At 34.9% G+C, this 13422-nt stretch overlaps 1 protein-coding gene across 5 annotated transcripts in view; it reads left to right on the plus strand.

Moving 5' to 3' along the window:
* Positions 1–13422, plus strand: part of LOC138694374 (SUN domain-containing ossification factor) — a 533809-nt gene that overhangs the window by 486767 nt on the left and 33620 nt on the right. For all 5 annotated transcript variants that reach the window (XM_069818049.1, XM_069818048.1, XM_069818051.1 and 2 more), the window contains 2 exons: positions 3247–3501; positions 11996–12254. In XM_069818049.1, coding sequence (XP_069674150.1) covers positions 3247–3501; positions 11996–12254 — 514 coding nt within the window. The remainder of the gene's footprint in view (positions 1–3246; positions 3502–11995; positions 12255–13422) is intronic.

Here is a 13422-nt window from a genome sequence, read left to right on the forward strand (position 1 = left end):
ATAAGCGTTTGTTCAATTAATGAGGCACTCAAATAGGTCTATTCAAAAGTCTGCTGAAAATGAGTCCCACGAAGATCACAAGCTGCAGAGGAAAGCCATTTCTTCTAAATTGTTAGAGCGCTTTGAGCCAGAGGAGACTTTTTAGTCCTGGATCATTACAGGTAACGAAACTTGGATGCATCATTTTGAGCTAGAGACAAAAAGGCAGTGAATGGAGTGGCATCATCCTCAGTCACCCAGAAAGAAAAAATTCAAGAACAGCCCCCTCTGCAGGAAGTCATGGTTACTGTTTTTTTTTGGAATTGTGGATGTGATGCCAAGAGGAACATCCATTAAGTCAAAGGTGTACATCAACATCCTGAAAAGAAGCTCAAGAAATGTTTCCAATGAATTCAATCTGACAATAATCCAGCAAAAATGATTCTCCAGCAGCATGACAATGCACACATTCACACAAGTCTGCGAATTCGAGAACATATCACCAAAATGAGTTGGACCATGCTGCCCCATATACCCTACACTTCCACCTTTTTGGGTCTCTTAAAGATGCTTTGTCTGTAACTCATTTTGAAAATGACAACAGCGTAATTGATGCAGTGAGGAAGTGATAATGCACGCAGGACAAGAGCTGGTACCAACAAGGAATACATGCATTCATTCCATGCTGGCGTAAGGCCATACAACATGATGGAAAAATAGTATATAAAGAAGAAACATCCATTTACATTGACACCAGATTGCAACAATTTTCATTAAATATATTCTGAGAAAAAAATGTGGGTCATTACTTTTTGAATGCCCTTGTCTATGTATTCTCTGAATAATAATGTAGTTGTAAATAACAATATAATTGTATGATCGCAACTTCGTGCTGCTTTAGGAAATCAGACTTTCACGCAGTCAACATGTGTTGTTTTCCTATAGCTGCTGTTCCTCTGCCCATACTATTGAAGCACATCAAGGTTTTCCTATTCCTGTTGGTTTCTTCTGAAGTCCTTTGCAGTGCAACAGATGATCTTTATTGAATATTTTCCTTTCTTCCTTTTAGGTATTGCATTGATTGTCATAACTAGATGAGCTGTTAATTCAGTTTTATTTCAGCATATCGTAATGTGCCTTTTCTCATTTTGCACTCTGTATAACTCATCTTTACTTTTTTTGATATAATAAATGCTTTATTGTACAGCAGTACAGGGCAATTACAAATGATTGATCAGGTTCTAAGTGTCTGCATAAAGAAAAATATAACAGAATAATGTATCATACATTAAAATAAACAGAAACTCTTCAAGTTTCGGACACACCTTCACAAGTGTTTGATGTGGCTTCCTTTCGTTATACAACACACACTGATGCGATATTGAAGTTCATCCCATATGTGCAGTAGCATGTCCCTGGTAATGGTCGTAAATGTATTTGTAATGCGATTCTTGAGCTCAACCAAAGTTGCTGGTAGTGGTAGCACATACACTGTGTCTTTTACACCCCCCCCCCCAGAGAAATAAATCACAGACCGTTAGGTTGGGGGATCTAGGAGGCCACTGTAACAACGCTGTCATCTTGAGCGCATCGCCCAATCCAATGGCGAGAGAGTTCAGTGTTCAGTAGCGACGCACTTCAGTGTGCCAATGTGGCTGCGCCCCATCAAGTTGGAATATGAAGTTATTGGAATCCTCAGTCACTTGAGGAAACAACCATTGCTGCAGCATATTGAGGAATGACATACCAGTTACAGTTGTCTTCGTGAAAGAAAAAACAAAGAGGCCATACACCTTTGATTTAGACACCGCAGCAAACACATTCACTTTTGGAGAATCTCGTTCATATTGCACTGTCAAACGTGGTTTTTCAGCACTCCAGATGCGTACATTATTGGCAATTAACAACTTTGCCACCCAAGTGAAATGTGGCCTCTTCACTAAACACTAGAAGGTCCTTAAAACCATCATTCTCCTCCATATTGGCCTGCATGGAATTACAAAATTCATATCGTTTGACAAGGTTTTCCACTTTTAGCTTTTACAGTAACTGTATGCGGTACGGTTCACGATCAGGTCGTAAAATTTTCCATACAGTCAGTTGTGGAATATCAAGTTCCCGACTAGTGTGGTATGTTGATTTCTGAGGGCTGCAAATGAAACTCGCCCCCACTCACTCCACTGTTTCATTAGAAATGCTTGTGCATCCACTACGTTTACCTTTACTCACGGTACCATTTGCCTTAAATTGACGATGCCATCACAGAATGCTTTGGCCACCTGGTGGTGAAGTTCAGGGTATTGTCTCCAGAATGCACACTGTACAGTAACAAAGGAAAATGACTTCTTGTATTCCAAAACTGTGAACACTTTCTGCTGCATAGACACATTTTGAAAACTATGCTTGTGCTGCTGTATGACTACACGCGCCAGAGTTATAACAATGGAAAAGTAAACTTTTAGAGTTTTTCTTTTGATTCATGATTAGCACAAACCTATTGCATCCATAGTTTTCTCAAATATTTGACTTAAAACCTGATGAAAGATTTGTAATTGCCCTGTGTTTCATTCATTACTTCTCAGACTTATGTGTGATGGTAACTTTTGGAACCATATTTCCTTTTTCAGACTGACACTACCTGAATTATTTTTCTGATTCTGCTGCACAAAGACAGTTTTTAGGCAGGTTTACACAGGACGTTGCTATGTCCTTCATCGTCATTTCGCAATTTTCCATTAGTACATAATGTTAGCAAATGTAAGATGCACACTGTCAGGATTCCATGTCTGACTAGTGATTTCAACTTCCTGCTTACAAAGAGGAGTATAATATTGTTGTGCCTCAGAAACTATTTCTAAAAGAATTGTATACTGCAAACCATAGTAAGAGTAGTACTGTATGTAAAATTGTCTTTGAATGTAGACTTTCAGGCTGGCATCAGTGGGGTGAGTGTTTTCCGGGCTAAGAAGCCATGGTCTACTGGCGATTTTACGTCCATAGCTGTGGTAGACATCAGTGACGAGACATTCTAGGGCGCAGTGATCTCCTCAGCATGCCAGGGACGACTGTCTCCCTCAGCTGAAGACGAAACTTCGGGATATAACATCGCCAGTAGACTATAGACTGCGGCCTCTTAGTTCAGAAAACAATCACTCCTAAGTTAATGTGTGTTGTTGCTGCTTTAAAATGTCAATCATAATACTTGTTTGTTACTGTGTTCACTATAATGATGAAAAGATTGTCTGGTATGTTTTTCACGTTTCTTAGGCACTGGAACGCAATATGTCTCTGAGTGGACAATATCTAGAGGAGCTGAGCAGGCGTTACAAAAAGCAAGTGGAAGAGATGCAGAAGGCATTCAATAGAACTCTTGCTGCTGTGGGAGAAGAAAGTCGTAAAGGAGAGGAACGTGAACAGAAACGCGTGGAGGAAATGGCAGCACTACATAAACAGCTTGCGACTTTAACCAATGCAGTGGAAATGCTTCTCGAAGAGAGAGATAGTTGGCAGCATAAAGCAGCCGTAAGTTTTTTTGCATGTCTAGAGAATCCGACGTTCTTTTGCATTTGTTGGTATAAAATGTGGAATAAGTTTCTTGTAATTATGATGCGAAGCTAATGGTTGATATTGTCCTTGTTCTCCTCTTCCTCCTCCTCTTTCACTTAATCATGTTATTTTTTTTTTCCTCTTCCTATTTTTGGATCTGTTTTACCTCCTTCCTTTCTTCTTTTCCTTCAACTGCTTACTGTAACCATTTCCGTCATTAGGGACTAGCCTGTTCAAATCTCATGGGGAAGAAATAGTTAAAATTGTTCAATCCATTTTATTCTTACTCTCTCAATTATTCTTTCACCATGTTTTACTTTCTCATTATATGAAATAGGTTATTACAAAAAGAAAGAAAGAAAAAAAAAAAACATAACTGGAAAGTAACCAGAGCAAGAGCCAAAAACTTTGCCTGTCATTATTGTTACTGTTTAATTTCTATCCCTACTTCACTCCAACATTCCTCTTCATTTAACATTCTAATTCTTTCTTGTATTACTCATTGATACAAATTAATTAATTTGGTTATAATTTCCACGTTCCCTATCCTCTATTTTCTTTGCTTCTTAATTTACTTACTTCCTAATCCCTACTGACATATTCTTTAATTCCTTATCTTACACATTAATTCTTACCTTATTATTATTATTATTATTATTATTATTATTATTATTATTATTATTATTGTTGTTATTATTATTATATGTAAAACACGAAAATCTATTATTATCACTCACTCCTCTCTGTCTTTTCATTATATAGAATCCTCTGCTATTCCCCCCCCCCCACCACCACCACCACTGACATGCCATTTCCGTAGATTATATACTGGCTTTTCTTTACTACTACCCACTCAGAGCTGGACACAACACAAGCACTGCTATACTTAAAGTGACAGAAGACATTCGTGAAGCAATCGACTCTAATAAAGTAACAATACTAACACTTCTTGACCTTAGCAAAGCTTTCAACTCTGTAAATTTCGACCTGCTCACCCATAAATTGAGAAATCTGCATTTGTCAGAGACTGCTGTGAGTTGGTTCGAATCCTACTTACGGGAAAGACAACAATGTGTTGTATCCGGGAATCGAAGCTCTTCCTGGCTTAACATAACATCAGGTATACCACAGGGTTCGGTACTCAGACCATTGTTGTTCACAATATATGTCAGTGATATTACATCTCATGTAAGGCATTGTAACTATCACTTGTATGCTGACGACCTTCAATGCTACATCTCTTCCCGCTTAGATCGAATAAATGACGCTATAGATAAATTGAACAAAGACATTGACTCGATTGTGACATGGACAAAGAAATTCCATCTTAATATCAATCCTGGAAAGACACAAGCAATCATATTAGGACACAAACGGCAAACCGACGCTGTAAAGCACCTCGACATTTCCCCCGTTAAAGTAAGTACAGTGCATATCCCTTTCAGTTCTTCGGTAAAAAATCTTGGCATTCACATGGATAATAATCTCAACTGGGACATGCAAATCACAGAAACCTGCAGAAAAGTATATTCTATTATTCATGTGCTAAAAAGGATAAATGTTCATCTTCCCTCTTGCTTAAAAAAGTCCCTTGTGCAGACCCTTGTATTTCCCTATTTTGACTATGCTGACATTTTACTGACTGACCTTTCCAGCGACAACAAAATGAAACTTCAACGTGCTCATAATTTGTGTGTACGTTTTGTAAGCAATGTTCGTAAATATGATCATATTACCCCATCCCTGGAAGCAATAGGTTGGCTTAAACTAGATAAGAAAAGAAATTTACATTCACTTCTCTTTCTCTTCGAAATCTTGAACTCTTCTATTCCTTCGTACCTGTCGTCTCGCTTCACTTACCTTTCTTCCCACCACAATCTGAACACACGCTCTCGCCATGAAACAATACTAACAATACCATCCCATCGCACCTCCTCATACTCATCCTCTTTCACAATAGCCCTGCCAAGACTCTGGAATTCGTTACCTGCTAGCATCAGGGACTGTCGAAATAAAATTGAATTCAAACGCAAACTTACTAGGCACTTGGTCAGTAATTGAGACTCGTTCAGACATGGTTTCTTGTAAATAGTTCTTTTAATCTACCACAAAATATCTCAATATCCGGTAATTTCATCACTATAGATTTTTGTTATTGTAGGTTTAATTTGTAATTTAGTAAATACAAAAATATTCTTTGTTCTTAACTTCTATGATAAAATGTCTAGCTTTCATTAATCAGGTATTCTTGTCGTACTTTAATTTTTATTGTAATTGTAATTGTAAATTTAATATTAATTGTAATCTTATTGTTCATGTTATAGTTGTAATCCCCTGGTAGAGGGGCAGAGAAGGCCTGACGGCCTTATCTCTACCAGGTTAAATAAATAAATCTAATCTAATCTAAATCTAATCTTTTCTCACTATTTGCTCGATTCGCATTCTTTACACTTCCCTTTCTCCTTTTTCTCCACTATCTTCTTTCTTGGACTCCTCATTCTTCATCTGGTGACCTACAACTTCATAGTCTCGTCTGCTGACATCACGGAAGTCTCTGCTACCTCCTCCACAATCCTGGTTCCCCTCTCTTCTAACATAACCTTGGGCTGACATCATTACTGACCTCACCCAAGTATTCATTCCACTCCTCCCCACTCTGCTCCTGACGTCACTCCCTCTCATTCTTCCTGCTGTCGGCAACACATGTGGGGTCGCTGCTCTCACATCTGACACCTCAGTGGAATTTGTTGTCTTCTGCAGAAATCCTTCCTCCGCATTCCCTTGAATTCTTGACTTCTATAACTTTACCCATACCATACTTTTCATTAACTTTTTATTCCATATATCGCTTACTTTCTCTTTTATCTCTGTTCTTTTATTTTCGTTTATATTCTCACCTATTTCTTACTTATTCATACTTTCCAGACAAAATTTCACATCAAATACCTCATTGTTGATTTTCAATTTGTCTTTGACTAGTCTCCGTTAATCCTTGCTGCCTTTCTTTCTTCTGCACCTCACTTCGTACCCAAAATCCTTCTCATTACTAATGTTATAGTCTCTTAAAGAATTCTTATTACACATAATATTCTCCTTAACCATCAAGTTCGCCAGCCGGACCGAAATAGGCCTGTTATTGTCTCTCTCCAATCTGTAAACTCCCTTCACTTGTTCATTTCCAATATCTATTATCAATCATTCTCAACACACATTCACTAACACTTCATATGTTTCCCATGACTGTTCTTTTTCTTGCTGTTCTGTACCCCCCCCCCCCCAAAGAAAAGATTAAATTGTTCTTCCTTTTTTTTCTTCTTCTAAGTATTTCACACACACACACACGTGTTCAGTTCAGTTGTTATTAGGGAGCGGATTTTTATATGCTAAAAATTTTAATGTATTTATTTATTTTTTTTTTTGCACTAAAAATATGAAAATATTTACTACTAGCGGTACCCGTGCATTCCGCTGCACCCGTTAGAAATAAATATAAAGTAATTACATAATTAAAATAGGACATTTGATCCAGGGAACATTCGTGTTTGATATAAGGATAAATCGTTTATGTTACTTAATTTAAATTGTATTTGCATAATTAAAATGCAATCATTTTGATCCAGAGACCACTCATTTGGTCATAAAAATTATTTTAGGAAATACAGGAAACGAATATACAGAATAATCTATCAAGTTTTCTGTGCATAAGAAGCTATTTTAATCTTACCTGTCCTCAATTCACTCAGAAGTTACTGTAATAACATTATAGCATTATGTCCATCTAGAGAAACTACACTTTCCAATGGTGTAATAATAATTAATTATACAAATCGGTTAATTTAGCTTCTGATATTACTTCATACAAACACAGAAACATTATCTGTAGGCTATCTTTCATAGCTTTCGATTGTTGCTGTCCAAGGCCCCTTATAGACGAAGTCATTTGTTTTTTAATTCATTACACGGCCTTAGATGGCAGTTATTTTAATTTTAAAACTCATTTATCTCATTAAATATCAGTCCTATCAAAATTTTTCAAGGAATAAAACTTATCGGAAATTATTTTTAAAGAAACTTTTGTTATGTAACATTTTTCACAAAAATCAATAATAAGCGACATATTTCGATTTATTTAATTTAGGCTCCCTTATAACCCCCCTTTTAAATAATGTATTTTGAATGCCATATAGCCTAAAATCTAAGTTACAACGAACTTAATTTATATTCCAATTTTCATCGAAATCCGTTCAGCCATTATCGCGTGAAAAGGTAACAAACATACAGACAGACAGACAGACATGCAAACAAAAATTTCAAAAAAGCGATTTTCGGGTTCAGGGTGGTTAATTGTATATGTTAGGACCAATTATTTTTGGAAAATCGAAAATTACCAGAAAAATTTCGGCTACAGATTTATTATTAGTATAGATAATGAAAAAAACTTCGTTTATAGCAAAAATAGCCTACTTGGTTTGAAAGATTGATTCTAGGCACTCACCAATTACACTTCAGTATCAGTTGCTAGTAGCTGTCCGAGAATTGCAGTGAACAACGAAGGTCATCTTCAAATTCTCCATCACAAATTAATGCCGGTTATCTCTGAACAACTACTTATACTGGAAAAACAATCTTCCCTCATCACATGACATCAGACGTACATATTTAAGGAACGGAATATCACAAACACATACACCGTCAATTTCACCTACAGGTGCACCCTTCAATGCTTGAGCAACTTTACACATTTTTTTTTATATCCACTATTTCTCCCAAACACATTCTGAAATTTTTCCCTTAGTACTTGTACTTCTGAACCTAATAGCAAGTCTACTTTAATTTCCATGGCACGTATTTCCATAACTGTTTCAAGCAACAGATTTGTGGGTGTTTCAAGTTTTTTTTAATGGTGTCGCACAAAAAGTTTAGATTTGCTGATAGTAAAGCCAAATCGTTTTTTAAACAATCATCTTGAAGGATACTGACTAATGAAGCGTCAATTTTGTCCAAGGATCTATTCCACAAAGGTATGATGTTGTACATTACAAGTAAATTCTCTAGCAAGCAGTAAACCTTCAAAATTCTGAAGGAAATAGAAGCAAGAGAAAATATTCTATGGTACATATTTATCAAAATATATCTTAATTTTATGAAATAAATACATTTAAATCGCATTAGTACATGTATGTATTAGTCTCCTTTCATTGGTAGAGAATACTTGACAATTCTTTAGTAAGTTACATATACTAGTACTTTTGTGGAACACATTCATGAAACTTCATTGGTAATTTGTAAGTATGAAGTGATAAAGTACTACTGTAGAAAAATCTTTTGTGGAACAGAAACTCTTGTTCACATAGTATACAATGACAATTAGCCATGTACCCCAGCATGTGACCATGGACAAAGGAGGAAGTGGAAGATTTGGATATTTGTAAAATTGACATTTTCAAAAATATAAAGTCAAAATTAGGGCCTAAGTAAGATATCTATTTCTAGCACAAAGTTAAATTTATATCACGTAGTAGATAACTGCAATTATATTAAGGAATTTAATAATAATAATAATAATAATAATAATAATAATAATAATAATAATAATAATAATAATGCTTTATTTAATCTGGCAGAGTTAAGACCATATAGCCGTCTCTAACACTCAACCAGGAGTAAAACTGTGATACAAAAGAACACTACAAATTTACAAAATACAGCACACACACACAAAAAAAAAAACTGAAGTAGATAATCATAATGCAATGTAAACAAGTCGGTAGAAATGAGACATAATATTATATATAACATATAAAAAGAAAGGAAAAGGCATAATAACAGTAAGTCAAAATAAATGAGACATACAAATGATAAAAATATGAAATAATAATAAAGGTAAAGGTAAAAGGTATCCCCATAACATGCCATGAAGGCACTTGGGGGACATGGAGGTAGAGCCCCATGCTTTCCATGACCTCGGCACTAAAATTTTTAGAAATTTATGAGCTGTATGAACTGTTATGAAATATATAGCACAAGAAATTCCTCAATAGAGAGAATTGTTATTTCAGAAACTTGTTATTGAACTCAAGGAACAAGGTTTTCAAAACATTGATGTAGAAGTGTTTTGCAAAAAAACTTAAAACAGTTTACCTCCAAGACTTCTAAACACCACTGAGTAGCATATAATCTTTAATTTTTTTGCTGAGTATGCTAGTATTTTATTTATGAGTATATTATTTTGCATTATTCACCACGCATTTTTTACATATTTTTTTTTTTTTATCCAATGCCAGCAGGTTGTCTTTTCGACATTTCTGGTCTTCTCTCCTGGCTGTGGCTTAATTGTAACCCACTTCTGAGGTTGGGGCACCTGGAAGGCGGAGTTACATTACCCCGATGATGTGATAGGATGATTATGATAATGTATTGCCAGGAGAGGTCTTAAATCTAAACTTAACCTAAATTCCAGACATAGTTTTACATTTAGAGTCTTCGTGTAATTACAAATAAGGCATCTTGAAGTTTAGAGGCTTTAAGTATTTGACTCCTGTAAACTATCCCTGTCTGAATCAGGCTTAATCTACAATTTTTTAACGGAAAATATAAAAACCTCACATTCTTTTAAAATTCCATGGTCAATTCTGGTGATTGTTAATTCAGGGATTGTTGATCTACTCTCGATCTCCTCACTGTCATCTACTTGAACATCTGCTTTATCTGTTACAATTCAAATGAGAAGGAAAACCAAAACGTTACTATGGATATGTTACAATAAGAAAAAAGTAAAATGATTGTTTGAATATATTGTTATTGTTTTTCTCCAGTGACTGAATTTGGGAGCATTTATCCCATTATTTTTCTTCTCTCCTAGTAAAGACCACTTAGATTAAAAATTCTGTGCTATTAAATTTTTTTTTAACTTTATTATAATAATTATAGTGCCACTAAATTGTCATTGCATTGAAATTTAATTATTTTCAGAATATATTTAAAGACCATGAAATGGAAGCCCATTAAAATACATTGTTGAGTTACCCTTTACCATTGCTTTCAAAGCTTTAAAAGGAATGAGGTTTGAGGAGATCATTTTTTTCTTACCTGCAATGACCTGTCATACGATCATCCTTCTTCAACCATATTGAAACATTTCTGTTGATTGTTCAATTTCTATTCTCTTCTTCTTAGCACTTTTAGCATATTGACTTCCTGTTAATTTTTTTTCTGTAAGTGCATTTTACTTCTGCGATAAATTGCAATGGATAACATAAATTTGCACAAACAAATGTAATCAAGATGCATATCAATGAAACTTGTACGAAAAGGACAAAAAAAGCCACTGTGGTTTGGAGAGCCTTAGTTATGTTAGTGCGCATTTGCAGAAAATGCAGAAGCAACCTTTGACTTGGTTGACCAGCACCACAATTGCCAACCCAACTACTCAACCTTATCCTTTCTCACATAAATTTCCACTAAAGCTTCTTTCATCCTTTTCTTATTTACTTTACATTTTTTTCACAGAAAATAAAACGTGTTTGTTTTCATTCTCTGAAATATTTTCTTATGTGTCAGGGCATGTAGCACGTATGGGCGAATCCAGAAATGCATATAGAGTGTTAGTTGGGAGGCCGGAGGGAAAAAGACCTTTAGGGAGGCCGAGACGTAGATGGGAAGATAATATTAAAATGGATTTGAGGGAGGTGGGATATGATGATAGAGAATGGATTAATCTTGCTCAGGATAGGGACCTATGGCGGGCTTATGTGAGGGCGGCAATGAACCTCCGGGTTCCTTAAAAGCCAGTAAGTAAGTAAGTAAGTAATTTATTTCCTGTCAACAAATCTAAAATCCCCCCCCGCATTCTGAAGATTCTTTTGCCACACAGCCCATTTGGAATCTTCTTCCTGCCCTAGCTGTTTCCTCCTAGAACCGGCCCTGATGATGATGATGATGATGATGATTATTATTATTATTATTATTATTATTATTATTATTATTATTATTATTATTTGTTGGCATTTAAGATGTTCCCTTGTATAAAACACACCCCAAAAATTGAAAGAAATTTTCCAGAAAAAAACTCATATTTAAAGAAAAATATAACTAATGGTAAGAATTATTCACCGACCTTCAGGGGCCTTTAAAACTAGAGTGTGGGCAACTATGAAAATAATGGTACATGTAGGCCTACCTTCGTTGTATAAGACGCAGCCTAATTTTAAAACCTAGAAACAAAAAAGTGCGTCTTATACACCAACAAATATGATATACCAGAATGTATCAAAGCATTCTTTACTGCATGATCACAGCCGAGACATTTATCCCATTATAATATCATTTTCTGAAGATAGCCAAAGTATGGACTTTGATGTGTAGCACTACATATAGAAGAAAACTAAAATAGTTCATTCCCATTTACAGTGTTTTGGAGACTTGTGCATCTTATAATTTCAGTGACTATAATTGCATTGTTTATTTTTAGGTTATTGTACAGCATGTAGTCCTCATTGTAATAGAAGTCATAGTATTTGGAGTGATCCTATATTTCTGTCGACGCTTGCCAGAAACAAGTGTGGACACTGTACAACGCAAGTGGAGTTTTGGTTGGCGTGTGGAGAAGAGCAAGAAGAATGGTACTAAAGCAGCTCCAAATCGTAGAAGATCTATAGATGGTGTTAATGTACATGAAGCACCAAAAATTCATAATCGTCGGCCTAGTGAAGAAGCTCTCAACATTTCTGGTATGGATTGTATAAATAAAAATGTAATGCATTTAATATTAGATATATTCTATTAAAAGAATATTAGGCCAATGCTAGAATTATTTAGGATACAGTGGAGTTTCATTTATAGTCGTTAATTTGTTCACAAAGCTGTGATCGATTATTGAAACAATACTTAAATCATTTATACACACGTTACAGCGACAATTTATTCCGAAAATAAGACTATCTCTATGTAAACATTTTTCTTTTATAATACTGTAGATTATATGGAATGAAATTATGTATTACAGGAAATATTGTCCCATTGGTAACACATCAATTTAATTTAGTAAAAAATTATTAAGTTGATTGCTTTCCTTACTGTTGATTCAAATTAGCACTAATTTTGCCGAAGTTACATACATATATATATATATATATATATTTATATATATATTTTTTTACGTAAATACTTCTATGACGAAAAGTCACTACTAAATATATCTGGGTAACTGAACCAGGGAACAGAATCGGGGATTGAAAAGAGTAAGTTATATGTGGGTCATTCCATATCAAATCAACAAGGCACTCAACCCGACCGACTCAGATTTCTTTCAAAATTTGAGGGTTTGTTTGACCTGCCGCGCTAACTAAAACTGCCGAGTTTCATATGTCCTGTGCTTTTCATTTTCTGTCAGTGGCGTTTCAAACATGAAGAAAAATCACATTTTTGTAAGCACGCCGCTTCAATTAAAATTATATATCTCAACAACGTCTCCAGATAAATTTACAAAAATTGGGTGATACATTCTTAATATGTGATAGTTTTTATTACTTATATTGTTTTCTGCATGTATTCAATTACACTAAAAAAACATGGTGAAACAATTTTCATATATTCATATTTAAAAATGCGGGGGTTCTATTTTAATGAAAAAAGTATATAGTACGCCTCAATTAGTCATATAATGAACTGATAAGTTTCAACTTGGAATCTTCATAGGTTATAAAGATAAAAATTATTATGTCACAGGAAGCGTAAGCTAACCGTATAAGTCGCGATAATTATGTCCCACACATTCGTTGTATTTAATTATATTTGATCATATTCTTGAATGTCGCTATGTAATTTAACATGTAGTACATAATTCGAATTTTTTAAATTATTACCTGAAATAAATTATTGTCACATGGATTTTGTTAA

Source organism: Periplaneta americana, chromosome 2, assembly GCF_040183065.1.
Source record: "Periplaneta americana isolate PAMFEO1 chromosome 2, P.americana_PAMFEO1_priV1, whole genome shotgun sequence".
Taxonomy (NCBI): Eukaryota; Metazoa; Arthropoda; class Insecta; order Blattodea; family Blattidae; genus Periplaneta; species Periplaneta americana.